At 35.9% G+C, this 18,803-nt stretch overlaps 1 protein-coding gene across 4 annotated transcripts in view; it reads right to left on the reverse strand.

The window, feature by feature from the left end:
- The window catches only part of GRB10 (growth factor receptor bound protein 10), a 270,769-nt gene that overhangs the window by 139,719 nt on the left and 112,247 nt on the right, over positions 1-18,803 (reverse strand). For all 4 annotated transcript variants that reach the window (XM_074198290.1, XM_074198289.1, XM_074198291.1 and 1 more), the window contains one exon: positions 12,657-12,750. In XM_074198290.1, the coding sequence (XP_074054391.1) occupies positions 12,657-12,750 (94 nt within the window). The remainder of the gene's footprint in view (positions 1-12,656; positions 12,751-18,803) is intronic.

Raw genomic sequence — 18,803 nt, forward strand, 5'->3', positions numbered from 1 at the left:
ATATACAATGTTGTTATTTTTAGAATGGAAAGAACTGAACAAAAATCTTAAGTATAGAGAGGAGCAATCACCCCCCAAAATATCAGGAACAAGATATCAAGATTTCAATATCTACCTTCTCCAAATACTTTTGGAAATAATCAACAATGGACAGTACCTTAATTCTTCCTCAACAGATGAACCATTCTATCCATGAATATTTTCTTTATTTTAAGTTTTTCCATACCATCCATTTGACTAATAATTACACTGACTAATAATTACTAATAATTGGGGATGGAGGAGGTAGAGGCAGGTGTTGATCTTGTCTAATCAGGTCAGATGTGCTGATGGTGTCTGATCAGTCTGTAGTTGAAAATAATGGCTTTTTTAACTTTTGATGCCTTCAATCTAACTTTGGTCTTAGAAGAAAAATAGAGCAGGTTCTAACTGGTATCAGTTCTGCTAAAAGTAGGTCTACTAAAGATAGTTCCTCATTTAACAAATGATTATCATGGCAAGAAGGTCATCTAGTATGGGTATGTTCTGGGCAGACTGGAAGTCACTCAGGGACTGAAAGCATGTCTACTAGCCTCTTCATTTTACAAATGAGGAATCTATTTCCTAGAGATGATGACTTGCCCTAGGGAACAATGATAACAGCTAGGATTCAGACCCAGGCGCCCTGACTCCAAATTCAGTGGTTTTTGAGTTCCTAATCCCAATTCTGACACTAACCTGTTATTTAACTATGGGCAAATCATTTCTCTGCCGTAAAACATATTCCCTTCATCCATAAAATGAAGGTTTGGATTGCTATTCCAGCTCTAATGCCATGAGTCTTTTCCATTAAGCACTGGTTGATGTTTCTCTATGCTAAAACTTATCCCATTTGGACATTTAATGAAATGAAATCTGGTAGTCCCAAATGAGGATTTCTAATCAGATGTTGATTTTTAAGTAATCAACACCAGCAAGTTGTTGTTACTGTTCATCCCTCATTTTCTTCTTTTTTTAAAGGGTTTTTTTAAGTGTCTGAGGCCGGATTTGAACCCAGGTACTCCCGACTCGAGGGCCGGTGTTTTATCCACTGCGCCACCTAGCCACCCCCTTCATTTTCAAGGAGAACCAATGACAGACATTACAGAATGAGATCTAGATTCACATGTGAATTGGATTTAAGTGAGGCAGAGTTGAACACTCTCTTCCAGAGGCAAGACAAAAATCAAGATGATTGGTGATGGTCCAGGATAAAAGAGATGACCCCAGTGTCTTCAGTGCCTACTTCAGTAGTCTTAATAGCCAATGGAATAAACTGTTCTCATCTGCCCATTATGCTGGGAGAAATGTTCACACGTTTGATATCTCCCTAACTCACCCGTCAATTAGCCTTGACCTGGTTTAGCCCATTTGCAGAGATGGTTTTACTGGGGTGTGACTACTGTCTATACCACAGTTTGATCCTGGGCATTATTTAGCACTGTTTGCCTCATTTTCTCATCTATAAAATGATCCGAAGAAGGAAATGTCAAACTACGGCAATATCTTTGCCAAGAAAACCCCAAATATAGCCCCCAAAAGTTGAATGAAATGAACACTAACAGTATGGAGGGTTGACCTTGGAGTTAACAAAGACCTGGGCTTAAGTCAATTAATTTATCCATACCCCAGGCAAGTGTCTCTAAGACTAAGTTATAGATAAATCACCACCCCAGTTCAGGGAGTTTTATTCATTTCCAGAGTTAATTTCCATACTGGAGTTACCAATACCTATTAAATCACAGATCCAAACCAACCAAACAAAAACCCCCACCATTTTTCTTGGGTTCCATTTTCTAGATTAAGTTTATTCTGCTTAAAAGATCAAAGTCAAATTTATACTTGAAAATAAAGACTTCTTTCGATCTAACTTGAAGCTTGCTGTTGATGTCAGGCTACCAAATAGGTTAAAGATTTGTGCTTGGTAAACTGCTATATTTTTAAAACTGAGAGATCAACCAGTGTAACACTGACTTCAGGAGGTAAATCTCCATATCCCGTGATAGGCACAGATGTACTTGGACTGAATTAATTAATAACCTTAGTCATCTAGAAAATCCATTTAAACAATGCACTTCATTCTTCAGCCAGGCTAGTTAATAAGACAAGATGCCACTTGGAAAGATACTGGCTCAGGAATCAGAGGATCCACTTCTTGCCTGTAGGTAATGAGAAGTGAAAAGACTTGCCCAGGGTCATGCAACCAGTCTAGGTCAGAAAAAAAGACTTGAAACCAGTGAAACCCCCATGATATTGAGGTCAACCCTTTATCCAATACACCACCTGACCTCTATCTACAAAGATAAAAGAAATTGAAAGAGAATTTGTTGTTTTCCTAATTAAAATTCTCTACCCTTGGAGAAGCAGCATGACATCATGGAAAGAACATTGGCTCTTCCCTAAATTACTTCAACTCTCCAGACTCCAGTCTCCTCAACTATAAAATAAGAGGGTTGAACAAGATGGCCTCTAGGTCCTTTTGAATTTGAAAACTGGGACTTTCTGGCCACAAAATGTTGGAATGATAGTAGAGTTGTACAGTGATTTAGATGAAATAACTCTTGAAATTATTGAAAACAATGGAATGAAGGGAAGTCTCCAGCAGAATACAACAGGGTTCTTTGTCTTAAAATAAGTTCTGTTTCATTTTTATAACCTCTATGAAAACACACAGAAAGTCTGACAAATCTTCAGAACATAAAATGGGGACAGGTAATTAATAAGTTGGAGAACAAAATCAGCATGAGAAAAGATCCTGACTGGTTGAAAGAATAGGTCAAGTTTTAAAAGATTAAATTTAACTGAGATAAATATAAAATCCTTTAAGTTTTGAGGTTTTGTTTTTGTTTCAATGTTCATACACATAATAGGGAAGTTAAGACTTTTTTTTTTTTTAATTTAAAACAATGATGTTAAGTGATTTGCCCAAGGTCACACAGCTAGGCAATTAATGAAGTTAAGTCTCAATAGCAATCTTTGTGGAAAAAAAAATTTGGATTCATCATCATCTTGAAGCGCAATATGAATAAGCCGTGTTATTTAGTTGTTCTCCCAAAAGTCAAGGTAATTCATTTTTGGTTGAATTAATAAATGTATACTTTCCAAATCATGAGAAAATTGTTATTCTGTATGCTGACCATTGCCAGAATATTATATTTTATTCTGAATACTACAAGAGGGCTTCTTAGCACTTAGCACACTGTAGGTATTTAATAAATATTGGTTAATTGATTGATTGATTGATTTTAAGAAGAATAGTGGTTCATCAAGATACATGGTGCCAAAAGAAAGGTAGGTCTGAAGTTAACACTTTGGTTTCTCTCCCAACCCTCATCTCAAGAAATTTTATCTTCCACAAAAGAATAAAGTGGTAAAATATTAGCAGTACAGATCACTACCCTTCCGAGAACCTCCAAACCCAATGCATTACAAAGTAGTTCAGAGAAGCTGAAATGTATGAAGAGAAAAACCCCAATGTGGTTCTTACTACTAGAAATATGTACAATGACCATTGAAAAAATATTCATTCCCCAAATCTATTTTAATTCTGTGAATAACTTTTCTTTTCCAATTTTAATGAATGACCTCCCAAATTTTTAGTTTTGCTGCTCTTTATAAAGGTAACATTGATTCCATTTAAGTTTATAGTCTTATTATGCACTATGTCCATCTGTAGGGAGGAAAATGCAATAGACATTTCGCACATAGAAATTCTACACTAAATCAAACCAGATGAACTTTCAGGATTTTGGGGGGGGGGGTTTCATGGGTCAATGGGGTTAAGAGACTTGCTCAAGATCATATGACTGGTAAGTATTAAGTGTCTGAGGCTGGATTTAAACTCAGGTCCTCCTGCCTCCAGGGATGTTGTTGTATCTACCACCTAGCTGCACCCTACTTTTGAGATTCTTATATGCCAAGAATGTAAGAAAATCCCCCCAAATAGTTACAATGACTATCAAGGGATGGCTATGCCATGAGAGAGTAAAAGGGCTTCTGTGAAAGAAGCCAACTGTTTAAACTGGGTGATTACATGTAAGTGAATGGAGTTAATTTCCTGGCTTCAATAATCCACTGGGGTTCATAAGCAATATTTACATATAGGAAAAGAGACAGTAAAGCTGTGCTATAAAAAACTCAAATAACCTAGTCTTTATTCCAAAGCTAGGAAGAAACAAAGAATCTGTTATATATTAAATTAAATTCTATTTTTAAATTGATGTTTCTATTAAGCACATGGAGAATAAATAGAAAAGATCAACTACCATGCTGGTCAAAGAAATTCAAGTCTGAAAGACAGGAAATCTTCAAGATAATTTTCATAACTAAAATATAAGCCTACTATTCATAAAGTTTTTATAGGCAAGGCAGATAGGTGATGTAATCAACAGTAGGGTCATGTCAGTTATATTTACACAGCTGCGAGATATTAAAGATGGAGAGGTAAAATATTTGGTAATAAAGAACCAAGTGTAAAAGGCAAAGTAGAAATTGAATAAAGCACCTGCTGAGTAACAGAAAAGTCTAGATGAAACATCCTTACAGTCATATAGGGATGTGTGTCAATAAGGTTCAGTCATTTCAATAGGAGAGAAACCAGGAAGCCCAGTTACTATGTGATTAACAAATAACAAAAATTATTGTTTTTTTGCTGAATGTTTCTCTTTTCCATAGATTGTGTTGGTCTCTTATATTCATTAAATTCAAATGATCATTCTAATGAGATTTTTCAATCTAAATACTACATGGGATAGAAGTATGTTTATATTCTTATAACTAAAGAGAATTCTAATTTACAAAACAAAAAGTACAAAAAGTACAAAAAGAAATTCTAAGAGAAATATGAAACTATTTAATTTTTAGGAAAAACTATTTTTGTCAAATTTAATATACACTTGCATCACAAGTTCTACAAAGAAAAGAATCACAGCATCATGTAAAATCCCCTCCCATTTTCATCAACATTCCATTATATATGGATATGCTCATTTTTTGAACTTTCTTAAATTCAAAATGAAAAGAAAAAAAAATTGCAAAAAGGGATTGACTGTTACTTAAATAGGAAATAAATCGCAATAAATAGGAAATCTTCCCAGGTCTCCAACTTGCTGTAAGAATTCAAGCGCTAAGTGACCTTCCTCAAATTTTAGTCGGTCACCCTTTTAAAATGTGGTATTCAGAAATAGGCACAATACTCCAGATATGATCTAAACTTTCCAAGAATAAAGGAGGCAATTATTATTCTTGTCTTTGGTGTATACGGGGGGGGGGGGGTCCTTTCTTTTTAAGAATTTCTTAAAGTATATATCTAACAATGTTATATGTGAGTCAAAAATATGGACATTTTAACCACTTTCTTCACATAATTCCAATCTGGAATAGACCAATTCACAATTTCACCATTGCATCATAGTGACCATTTGTCTATAACTCAGCCAAAATGTTATGTTCCCCCCCCCCCCACAATTGCAAATTAGCTAGCTAGTTGGAAAAGTCCGTGATTATTTTGATGTCTATTTCTCTCTTAGTTACCTGAAACATTCTTTATGGATAGTCTGCAGTACTTTTCAGAACTCTAGTTCATATCTTTTTACCAACCACTCCCTTACTGACAACTGGCTTTTAAGTATGCTGATTTTGTTTATATATTTTATATTAACCCCGTGATAGGTCATTTATCCATTGCAGATAAAGAATGGACACCAGCTAAACTCTGATATCTCTTCTGGATGGCATTTGTCCAACTGATAAATTTACAAGAGTTATGTTACATGGAATCATCTGGGAAGGAGTCATTTTGGATCAGCTCACAGTTCACTCTTTTAAATTACTGTGTTTTTTTAAACAAAAATAAACTAGTTGGATAGAGATGCTTATTAAAAAAAATTACACACTTCTTAAATTTCTCATCATACATAGTAGTATCATGAACTCAATTACTTATATAAACATAGATCACAACATTTAGACCTATATAAGGGATAGGCATCAAGTATATCTCCCTCATTTTATGGATGAGAAATTGAGGCCCAGGAAAATAAATAATTTTGTCAGAGTTACACTGTAGTAAATGGAAGAACCAAGATTTTGGCTTATGACTCTAAATCCAATATTCCCACTGTTATTTAAAGGATTGCTTTAGGTTCTATTTATTTATCTATCATCTATCTATCTATCTATCTATCTATCTATCTATCTATCTATCTAATGTCTTCAGAGGTGTTGAGAAACAGAAAGCTGTTTTCTTGAACATTAAATGACCTAAGAACATTTAACTTTTTGAGATTTTTTTGGTTCTTTCTTTAGGTAAATTTTATGAGTTCTCTTTTTCTGACCATTGTCGATTATCACTGATGTAGCACCTGTAGCAAGTCAATTCATATTCTTAATTTGTTGTTGTTTAGTCAACTAGTTGTATTTGACTCTTCCTGACCTATCTGAAGTTTTTTTTTTTTAGCAGAGATACTGGAGATATTTGCCATTTCCTTCTCCAGCTCACTTTATAGATGAGGAACTGAGGCAAATAGGGTTACACCAAGATCACACAGATCTGTCTGAGGCTGATTTTGAACTCAGGTTCTCCTAACTTCAGTACTGGTGCCTTATCCACTGTGACACCTATCTGCCTATTTCTAATTTACTGATTCTAAATCTGACATCAATTCAAGCCCCACATAAATAAGGTGAGCTGGTTAGGATAGTGTGGAAAAAATAAATGTTTATAGTCTTTGACAAAGGAAGGTCTGAGAGCCTCTCTTATTAACTGGAACAAGGACTTAAAAATCAGAGATTTAGAGACCCTAAAGATCATCTCATCCATCTCCCCAGTTATGGCAGTGAGTATCCTGAGGTCAAAGTTATTAAGTGATTTGTCTCTATGTCACCCAAATAGTACCCAGCTAAGTTAGGATCAAAACCCAGATCCTTCAAGTCAGGGATCCTTCTGCATCATGTTAAGTTACCCTAAAACTAATCAGGGATCTCTTTAACTTGATTCTCAGCAAAATCTAAGGTGGGTAAAACTGAACTTGGTAGATAAATAAGTGTAATTAGTAAATAAATGCCTATTTCAGAGTGAGACAAGATCTCACATCCATGTATTAACATTTAGAAATCCATACCTATAGGCTAACATGTCAACTTATAGTCTCCAATGATGGTGAAGAGAGGAAATGGTTAAGAGCTGCAACACCCAAAACTCCCTTGTTTCCAAGAGAAATTCTTCTTTGGTCAACATTTTTCTCTTTGGTCAGAAATAGGATAAAGTTTTTTTTAAGAACTGTCAAACAAGAATAAGCTGCTTACTTTAGGAACAAGTTAATCAAGTGAAAGTAATAAATCCTCTTTGCCAGAGAGAGGTAACAGGTCAAGGAAAGTCACAGTTAATCTTTCATTCTAAATAACAGGTGCATTGCAAAGAAATGGCCAGCTAGCCACCGTTCACATGGGTCAATGAACCCAACGGGCTTTTATAACATGCTCTTTCATGACTCAGAAATTAGGGGAGTCACTAAGAGATCTGCATCTTGGTCAAATGATCTTCTCTCCCTGAGGCGACTTGAAGACACACCTGCCTGTCAGCCACCACCCAAGAGAAGCAGGTTAAAAAACAAAACAAAACAAACCTGCCTCTGAATTTATGGCATCTTGCAGACAAGAGGAAACTGGATATTCTTAGCAGGGAAAGTTCAAGCTGACTTGGGGGGGGGGGGAGATTTTGTGCTTTGCTAGAGAATTTCACCAATTTCTCAGCCTTTTTTCTCTGTCTTGGGTGATAATGTAAGACTTCCCTTTTTCATGGAAGGGGATAGTTGCAAAAATTCACAGCTTCACTAATAATAATAGTTTATTATGCTTGACTTTCCACAACCTCTACAAAACTGACTATTCCTGCCTTTTGTCTCTTTTACAGTTTGTTGGAAAGTGAAATTCAGAGATCAATATTCATATATAAAAGAACAAAATCAAATAAAAATGACTTTTGGGTCATCAGCCATTTGGGATTACTCAGACAACTGCTACTACTACTCTCCTTGTATGCCAATAATTGAGAATTGACAGCTACTTCCCAGTTTTTCTTTTCCTTCGATTTTAGATTCTGTTTTGGTAGTTAAGGAATAAAAAGTAAAGGACTGAACCTGGGATCTTCTTGAGAGAGGAGAGCCCTTGATGAGGAAAATCCCTTTACCAATGCTGAAGCGAATCTGCTCTAGAGTTTCCAAGAACACTGAGATACCAAGAGATTTGCCCAGGGTCACAAGGCCAGTAGGTATGTGAGAGAAAGGAGTAAATAATCTTGAAAAAGGTCCATTAAGATGCACTTAAGGAGACAAAGTACTCTTGCCCTTTGAACCAGAGAATGTGTCTGAATTTTGACCATAAAGTGCATTGCTCTTATGTCCCTAAAACATGTACACTTTTCTAATTTTGCAAGAATGCATCCTCTCAATCGGACATGTTCCCTGTGGCTTCACGCTAAATGTACTGAATGAAATTGTTTTCATTTTGAACATTTGAGCATAAACCCTTAGACTACTTTTTACTGGCTAGACTTGACAACATGAAAACCTAATTCACATTCCCACTGTGGGAATATATTTCCAGTTTGCTTCTTAGAATACTAACTATAGCTCTCTCATGTTAGGAATATGGCACAGTCCAAAGACTAGTGAATTTGGATCAGGTGATATCTACTATATAGCTAAGACTTTTCTGATCGCTCCATAGTTGCTAATGTGTTTTCTCTCCTCAAATTGAACCTGCTACCCTTTTATCAGTTGTATCCCCCACTAAAATACAAACTCTTTGCATTATTTACATTTTTTTGTCTTTGTATTCCCAGAAATTAACACAGTGTGCTACCTGGAACATTAGAGGTAAAAAATATTGGTTGAAAGGATGAATGAATTAATGAATTGATCTCTACTGTTAGAAGCAGTCACTGCAAATAGCATGTTTCAATTACCATCAATGTTTCTTCACTGATTTAATTAACTCATGAATTAATTCATTCAGTTTAGTAAATATTGTGGAGTGTATATAATTACTGGATGTTTAAATATATAATGAAATCTAATGGATATCTCAAAGTTTATTTGGAACTCAGAACATATTTCCTTAGAGAAATACTAAAAAATGCAAGTGTATCTAGGATTTCATTCATTCAGGAGTCTCCTCCAATGATGTAGCCCAAAACCTATCCATGTCTACCTATTCTGGGTTATTCTTGTCTGCATAATCCGGAAAATTCACTACAAAGGGGTTCTACCCAAAATTCTGGAGGCCTTCCTCACTTGTACCAAGATAACTCTGGTCCTCCATCTAATATCTACTGCTCTGACCACAGCCCATCTTTTCTTCCTGTTGTACCATTCTTTGATGAGACCCTTCATTTCTCTTTATTTACAAGCTCTTCATTGTTTGCAGCCTGTTCACACCTACTTTCCTTTGCCTCAGTGTGTTATTTAACTTGAAATCTGAGATAGAATTTAATTATTCAGTACCAGTAAAAAGTTTATTTTGAAAATCTGGGATTTGGTTTTATGGAAAGGAGAGAATCAGTGAAATGATTCAGTACTCTATTATTCCTTGTCAACTCTGGATCCCCAGCCCAATGGCCATTTGTCTCAAATACATATACTTATTGGACAAGTTCTATTGAGTATCCATCCATTCAGGTGCAAGTAGAAATCTTGTCAATAGATATTCTTCTTCCACTTAGTTCATCTTATATCGACAGATAGTCCAAACAAGCTCCGCATTGTCTTGGGATCAACACAATGTCATCAACCAACAGAAACATCTGGGCAATCTCACTATCCACAAGGGTTCCCCTTTCATGACCTAAACTCTGTGTTAGGTCTCCTCCACTACAATAGGAAATGTTTTGGGGTTAAGTCTACATCACCCTATTTGAAGCCTCATATGAAATCCCTGTATGGAGTTTAGTTTTATTAATATACCTTCTGATTCTGATATCTGGTTAGGGATTCCTTGTTGTAATAGATCCTACAGTGTTTTGTTCTAGTAAAGCAAATGCTTTTTTTTTTGTAATTAATATAAAGTAATCTTATGGGACCTTAAGTCAATTGTGAGATATGCTACAGAGATATTTCAATTTGTGAAAAATGCCTGTTTATTCCCTACTAATACCCTCATCCAGAGTACATTTAATTCACATATAAGTGAACTCCATAAGGATTTCATATAGATGAAGAGTAGGTGTACAGGATGGTGTTCTTCTTATTACTTTTTTCATATTAATAAAGTTCAAAATTTTTTACATTCCTTTAACTCCTCTCTCAGATTTCCTTAAGTATCAGTCCTTCAAAGCTTTTTAAATTGTATTTGTCTCCAGGCTGGAGCTACATAAATTGACCCAGTGTAGCTGCTTGCTCAGTTTTTGTTTGTTTGGTTTTTTTCCTTGGCACCATTTCTCTCTCCTCTATAAGCCCCTCGGGGACTGTGATGCTAGGGTCTGTATGGTGGTTTCACTGTCCTCGAAGAAGAAAACATTTTGCTAAAATGAATCCTTTTGCAAATCTTTTCCATTTTTATTCTGTTTGCAGTCCTCTCCTCCTATTCATACTTGAATGCCTTTAAAAATAACTCTGCGAAACTGAATATCTTGCCAAATTTTCTTTAAACTGGTTTTACCCTCCACTGCTTTTCACTGCTTTATGAGATGCTGCTGCTCACAATCATCCATCAACCTTCTTAAGAGTTTACAGACAAGTTTATGTTCTAACCCAGTATTGCCTTTGGCTGACATCTCTCTCCATTTGGCAAATAAGGCAAAAGTTTGCTGACTAAGACATTTTCTGGGTTCTTTTGGCTTGCTTGTTGTAGCAACTAATTTGCTTTGGCTTTACTTCTGGATGAAATTAGTATAATTAATGTCAATGTTATTTTTCTTGTATATTTTCCACTTTTAATTTTTAATAGTTTATTCAAATAATTCAGAGTACGTCATCTCAATTGCATCATATCTTTTCTCATTACTATTCTTTCTTCTTATTTATTATAAATTCTGATCAAAGATAAGTTGACTAACTGTGCACAGATAGCCAAGTCAAGGACAATTCCTAATTTAAAAACAGTTTTCTGTACCCATTAAAAGGAAATCAATTTTATTCTCTGTCTTATTATTTGGATCAAATGAAATAATAGGTAGAAAATACAGTAAAAATCTAAAAGCACTATGTTAGCTATAATAAAAACAATTTGTAGTGGTGATGATAGTAATAGCCATTGTCATCATGCTAGCCATTATTATAATCATTTCCAATACATGCCAATTCTTTTTTTTGGTATTCACCATAAAGAGGTGTTAAATTGTCTCCTCAATAAAATTGTCTTAAATAATGCTGAGGTGTCCAGGCTATTCATCAAAAGACTATTTAATTCATGAAATAAGGAAACACTAAATTGAAATCCAGGAAACAAGAACCTAGACCCTTTCAGCTCTGCATGTTTAGAAAAGTAACTTTTAAAAATTCAATAAATATTAAATACCTATTTTCCATGTGAAGAACATTAGAACTATATTCATAAATAGCTAAAGAAGACAAGATAAAAGAGGTATGAAGTGTGTTGTGGGTGACGTAAGAGAAAAGATAATTACCAACAAGGGCTATCAGGGAAAGTGTCTTGGAGGAGGTGACATTCAAGGTGGATTTTAAATATGGTCAGGTTTTTATGCAACAGGCAAAGAAGGCAGGGGATAGGTATATGAGACACAGGGAAACAGCAAAAACAAAAATATATAAGTAACAGCAGTCATTAAAGGAACAATGTACAAGGAGAGTACATAGTTGAGTTTAACTGTGGCATAGTATGTGAATAAAGAGTTATAAGCTAAATCTGAAAAGAGAGGAAAGCACTAGCTTATGGATCACCATGAATGTCGACTAAATGAATACGAGCCTTACCCGATAAGCAATAAGAAATCACTAAAGAGTTTCAAACAAGAACATGCCAAGCCCAGATCAATACAAAAGGAAGATAAATTTTGTGGCCTTCTCAAAATAGTAAGATAATCAAAGTACAGAAAGTCTATTAGAAGTCTGTTATTTCTCTTGTCATTTGGACAGGGGCAAAAGAGTACAGTCAAACAAAATGTTCAGAGCTCTATGGAAACAATGTACAAAAACAGGTAACCAGAAGCTTCTCTGGTTTGCCTAGCTATTGCCTTACATTCTACTTTCATATAGCATATGAGTCTTTTATAATTGTAATATATATTTTAGAGTAAGCAAGCCTTGCTTCCAAACAACCAACCAAAAAAAAAAAAACCCCAAAAAGTTTGGCATGGATGATCTTTAAGTTTGTTATTGTTATTTTAATTTTTGAAAATAAACACTGCTAACTGGGTTGAATGCTTTTTGTTTTTTGGTTTTTTTTTTAGGGTTTTTTGCAAGGCAATATGGTTAAGTAGCTCACCCAAGGCCACACAGCTAGGTAATTATTAAGTGTCTGAGGCCGGGTTTGAACTCAGGTACTCCTGACTCCAAGGCCGGTGCTCTATCCACTGCGCCACCTAGCCACTCCAAATGTTTTTTTAAAGATTAAAAAGTAGAAATAGAAGACTATATTCATTTATATTCATTTTCCATGTCCCACTTTTCAATGACTCTTACCTTGGTGACTTAAGGCGACTCGGGTAGGTTGTTCTTGGAATCCAGGTTCCACTAGCTCGCTCTGACTGTGAGTAGAAGTCTGATCTACCTTGTCCTAAAAAAAAAGCAGAAAAGTCTAATCAAAGCACGAATTTCACATTTTCTTAGAACTATGAGCTCTTAGGCATGCATGGATGGGATCTCCAGTGCATGGATTTGTGTTCTCATAATGTTACAAACTGCAGTTTCAATCATGCTTATAGGGACTCCTCTTCCCTTTTATCTCATATACACATCACAGAAAATTCATCTAATGAGCTAAGGACCTGACTCACATTCTCTTGAAATCTTACTGATAAAAAGGATTGTGGGCTACCCATCAATCATCTTTACAATATTGCCACTGATGGGAAACTAAGCATAAAATGGCAAAAGACACAGAAAGATTATTTTAGTTAGAAGACAGCTTAGTCCAACCTCCTTATTGTATAGATGAAGAAACAAGACACAGATAATGATCATCAAAGGCAGGTTTGAAATAGGTTCTTGGAATCCAAATAGACCCAGTTATTAGAACTGATTTCTCAGGAGTGCTAGAATAAATATGAACTATTTTTTCTAGTGCAAATGGACATTTTTTTAGGGTTTTTTTTTTTTTGGCAAGGCAAATGGGGTTAAGTGGCTTGCCCAAGGCCACACTGCTAGGTAATTATTAAATGTCTGAGGCTAAATTTGAACTCAGGTCCTCCTGACTCCAGGGCTCTATCCACTGTGCCACCTAGCTGCCCAGGTTTGTAGATTGGACAGAGGAGGGAGAGTGTTCCAGGGAAGAGAGTATAGTCAAAAAAAAAATGTTCAGAGCTATATGGAAACAATGTAAATATTATCAGATTGCCTTCTTGGGGAGGGGAGGTGGGGGGGGGAAGAGCAAAATTCAAAATCTTATCAAAAATGATTGTATAAACTACAATTGTATATACTTGGAAAACAAATAAAATATTTATATAATTAAAAATTTTCAGAGCTAGGAGATGTGAGATCTTGTTCATGAAAGACTAAAGAGGCCAATGTCATTGAGTCAAAGAACATGTTATGAGGAATAATGCAGAAGTCTAAAAGGTAAGAAAGTCAAACAGTCCTAGCTGTGATAGGGAGCTACTATAACCTGTGGCCTTTGGGCCCTCAAAGTCTAGTCTTGTGATATTATTACATTTTATAATTATACTCACTGAGAATATAGGTTATGTTGAGTCATAAATAAATATTAAATTCTATATACGGTCCTTGACATGCTTTGGTTGGCAATGTGACCCAGGAGAGCTAAAGGAATAGCTACCTATTACTAGTCTTTATTGAGAAAAGGAAAGACGTGCTTTCGTGGCTGAATGGAGAATGGACTGGAAAGGGGAGAGACTTGAGGCCAGCAGATCCCCAAGAACACTACTGCAATAATCCAAATGGGAGGTGATGAGGGTCTGCACCAGATGGGTGATAGTGTCAAAGGAGAGGAGGTAAATTCAATAGATATTGCAAAGATGAAAGGCAAACCTTGGCAATGGCTTGGGTATGAGATATATATAGAAGGGGGACAGAATTGAATATGAGCAACAGTGAGGAATAGAGGATGATATCTCAGTTTCAAGCGTCAGGGACTAGGAAGATAGTTTTGCCCATTACAGGTAGAGGGAATGTAGGCAGAAAGGAAGGTTTAGGGAGAAAGATAATGAATGAATTTTGGACATATTGAGTTTAAATGTCTACTGGATGTACAGCTCACATTGTCTAAAGGACAAATTGGAGGCCAGCAGAGAGACTGGGGCAGATTTGAGCATCATCAGCATATAGATGGTAATCAAATCCATTTTGGTTGATGACATCACCAAGTGAAGTAGTACAAAGGGAGCAGAGGAAGGAGAACTCAGGTGAGAAACCTGTGGATCACCAGATGGCTAGTGGGCATGATCTGATGAGATTCCAACAAAGGAGACAAAGATGGAGTAGTTAGCTAATAAGGGAGAGTACCCCAAAAACCTAAAAAGAAGAGAGTGTTGTGGATAATCAACAGTGTCATTGGCTATGGAGAGTAAAAGAGAATGAGAACTGAGAAAAGACTCTGGAATGGCAAGAAAGAATCACTGGTAACTTTGGAGGGAGAGTGGTTTTGGAGGAATGACAAAGTTGGAAGCCAAGCTGCAAGGGGTTAAGAAGAGAATGAGAGAAAAAGGAAGCACCTATTGTAGATGGTCTTTTCAAGGAATTTGACCAAAAAAGGCAAAGGAGATTTAGAATAATAGTTATTAGAGATAGAGACGTGCGCATGTTTGTAGACAGAAGGGAATGAGTCAGGAGCTAGGGAGAAGTTGAAATTAAGTCATAAGAATGTGAATGATTGAGGAGGTAATCTTGGGAAGGAGACAGGATGGGATGGGATTTGGTGGTCAGGTTATTTGCTTTACACTTTACCAAAGCTATCTTATCCTGTGAGATGGGGTTTAGAAAAGAGGAAATGGTGGCAGAAGGTATATGAATGATAAGAAATCAGGAAGAGGAGAAAAGAGGGAGCCGCCAGTGGGGATACACTCAATTGCTTCTATCAAATAAGAGACTAATTTCCCAGAGAGAACAGATGGGAAACCATGAGAGATATGAGGAGAGATGAACATATTAAGAAAGCTGCTGTGGAGAATGGGATGGTGAGGTGATAAGGAAGGCAGGGTAGGCTTTGCCAATCATTGATGAGGGCCCAGTTGAGGGTGTGTAATGTCAGGATGTAGTCAGAATGACTATATTTTTCCTTCATCTTCATTTAGCAACACAAGGGTGAATGGTGGAAGGGATCCAAGGCTGAGCTTTGGTCACATAGAAATAGTGAAATGATAAAAGCAGGACCATGAAGAGCTGAATTGGCTCATCAGTATATGAATAAAAACAACATATCTCAGAAAACTGGATAAGGATCAAAAGTGTAGACAAAATATTCTTTTTTTTTAGGGGGAAGGTAAAACAAAAAAATTATTATTGATATATATACCTAATCAAAAAGATTTTAAATTAGTAGTAATGCTAATTAATATCTACTATTTATATAGAACTTTAAGGTTTGAAGAATGTTTTACATTTTATTTCCTTTGATCCACATTACAACCCAGCAAAAAGTAGGCAGTATTATTATTTGCATTTCACTGATAAGAAAACAGAGATAAAGAGGTTATAAGTGTCTTGTCCAAGGTCTCACACAGTGCCTGTGATCACCTACTGCAGAGCAGTAGAACATAGGGAAAAGAGATAGAGTAGAAGCAAGAACCACTGGAATAGCAGTCACAAAAACTGGAGTCTAGTCTTCTCTCTGCTATTTCCTAGTTGGGAGGCCTTAAGCAAATTCTTCAACTTCTCTGAGTTCAAGTTAATCATCTGTCAAATGAGAAACAATACTCAAAACAAATCACATTAGGTTGTTTAGGTTGTTACACAGGGCTATTGGTAGGTTCACATGGGTAAGATGCTAAATAATCCTACAAAAACTTTTCTTACTTGTTCCATTCATTTTTTTTTCTCTGGGATGGGACAAAGGAAGAAAAAAAAATAAATGTTTGACTTGGTGGGGTTGGGGGTAGGGCAGGGATCATCAATCCAAGAATCAACAAGGCAGTCAGTTGGGCTGGATTAAAGATGATGTAAAGGGGAGTAACTTATAACAAAGTTAAACAAGCAAGCTGAATCTCAGTTTTGAAGGATTTTAAATTTGAAACAGAAGAGTTTGCATGGACTAGAAGTATTCAGAGTTCCAAGATTCTGGTCCAAATCCTATGTGAAATAACGTGATATAATCCATATACTTTATAAACCCTTCTGAGGCAGTTGTGTTCCAATCCACTCCAAAAGATATCTTAGAATATAGGAATCCATGTGAAAGTAGGAATAAAGTAGGTCCCTGGACCTACTGAATTTTTTCTTCTGACCTCTAGGCCTGTCCCTTGCCCACAATGGATATATCTAAACAATTAATTATCTTCCTGTACACACCCAAAAGGACCTTGCTTATCTAGAGTTCACTTATCTGGAGAATTTCTTTATCAAGAACACTGTGAAAACTAGGAAGGTAAGCAAAAAAGCCCTCTCAACAACCAAAGCAAGTGTTATAAAGTCCAAGCACTAAAGTTCATGGATTTCCCTCTAGGTAGTTCTCATCACATCACTTACTCAAAGTCCATTTATTCTGACTTTACACAAAATTCTAATAATTTTAGTTAACTGATTTCCCAGTTCAGTGACTCAGAAATAGTTGGAAATGCTAGAGAAGAAGGAATACCATAATTAAAGAAATAAAGCAAATATCACAATACCATAATTACAGCTATTTTAAGATTTGCCAAGAGGTCAAATATACTATATAAAGTGCTACTTTGGCCTCTAGACATTAAAGATCACCCAGTCTTTCCTTCTGCTTGTCTCTTGTGAAGCTGTGAATGTGTTATCTCTCTTAATAATAACTAATCACAAATTAATTTTAATATTAGTTAATAATATACCAATATTTTAGAATGATTATTCATTTATACAATAATTTATTATTAAATTAATAATAATTAACATTAGTATAATATTAAGTTAATAACAACTCCTTTTTTAACATTAACACCTGAGGGCAAGGATCTGTCTCATTTTTCTATTTGCACCCCCATGAGGGTAGCACAGTGATCAGCAAATAGTAAGCACTTGAAGCATTTCCATTGCATTCAATTCTATTTGAATAACACAGCCATTCAATGAAGTAGTTTCTATTGTTATCCCTATTTTACTGAGGATGAAAACTTAGGCTGGGAAATTTCAACAACTTGTCTGGTGTTCCATAAACAAAAATATTTGAGCCAGGATTTTAACTCAGTCATCCTAAATTCAGGTCAAGTATCCTTTCTACTAAGCTACATTACCCTCCCTCTTAAGAGGCTACAAATTAAGAAGAATAACCTATGGTGCATTAGCTTCAATGACATGCGCTAAAAAAGATGAAATATGAACCCAGTCAGATCAAGCTAAGTCCAAACTAGCCCCACCTTCACCCCCCAGGCCCAGACTGTAATTCATATTTTTTTTTCAGAAATTTTTGTTTCCCTCAAGAAGTAAAAGCCCACACTAATTCATGAAAGTTCTTCCAAATTTCCCTTGAGGGACTGTCAAAGACCAAGAAGTTGATATGGCAAATTATTCTGGAATTCTATGTAAAAAGTATGACAAATTCCTAATTTGTATATAAACACAATTATTTTTTTTCAGACCACGCCTATGATTTCATCAGTAAGAGAAATGCACTCCAAAGATGCAGGTCACCAAGTTCTCAATTGTTGATCAACTAAAGCATCTTAGTGAAATTCCAGAAGCCTGGAGATTAAGAGCTTTGCCCAGTATCCCACTGTTAGGATGTGTTCACAGACACTGGACTGGAATCCAGGTTTTCCCTGAATGAAAATGACTGAACCAATTTTTCCCACCAGGCTCCAAAAAGGCTGTTCTAAAAGACTTTTGATCAATTGTCGTGAGTTGTGGTCCCACTAAGTATCATCTTGAAAAAAAAAAATCAGGAAAGGGGAATTATATTGTTTTGTTCTGAAAGTGGTGTTGATGTAGTATAAAAGCACGTCTTTCAAAGCAGTATGAGGCCACAAGAAGAAAAATGCTCCTGTGTCCCTGAAAAGATTCCTCACAATGCCTGGAAGGTTAAGTATAACTATTTATATAAGATGTTGGTTCCAAGACAAATCATGGCCACTTGCCAGATACCAAAGAATCAAAAACTGGACACTGGGGCAAGGTTAAAAGTTGTGCTATTGTTATAACTTGGAATCATTTTAAAGAGACAGTCTTTGGTTCTCAAAGCAGGCAGGACAGGATCATCTTTTTGTTTCAAATTCATTTTTACGATAAAAATTAACAAACCAAGGTCTTCTCCTGCACTTTGGCATTCTGAAGTGCCTTCTCTCTATATGGGTCGGTGTAGCAGAGATGTCATCTAAAATAAAATAAAGCATTCTGTTATTGCTCCTACTCTAGGCTAATTCCTCTGAACATGGTAGAGGTGGTGTCAGCTATTTCTAGGAGGAAAGAAGATAGTATATCACCTTGTCATCTCCAGAGTTGGTTCCTAACAGGCAGTAATGATAGAGGAAGATG

The sequence above is a fragment of the Macrotis lagotis genome, chromosome 8 (assembly GCF_037893015.1).
Source record: "Macrotis lagotis isolate mMagLag1 chromosome 8, bilby.v1.9.chrom.fasta, whole genome shotgun sequence".
NCBI classification, from domain to species: Eukaryota; Metazoa; Chordata; class Mammalia; order Peramelemorphia; family Peramelidae; genus Macrotis; species Macrotis lagotis.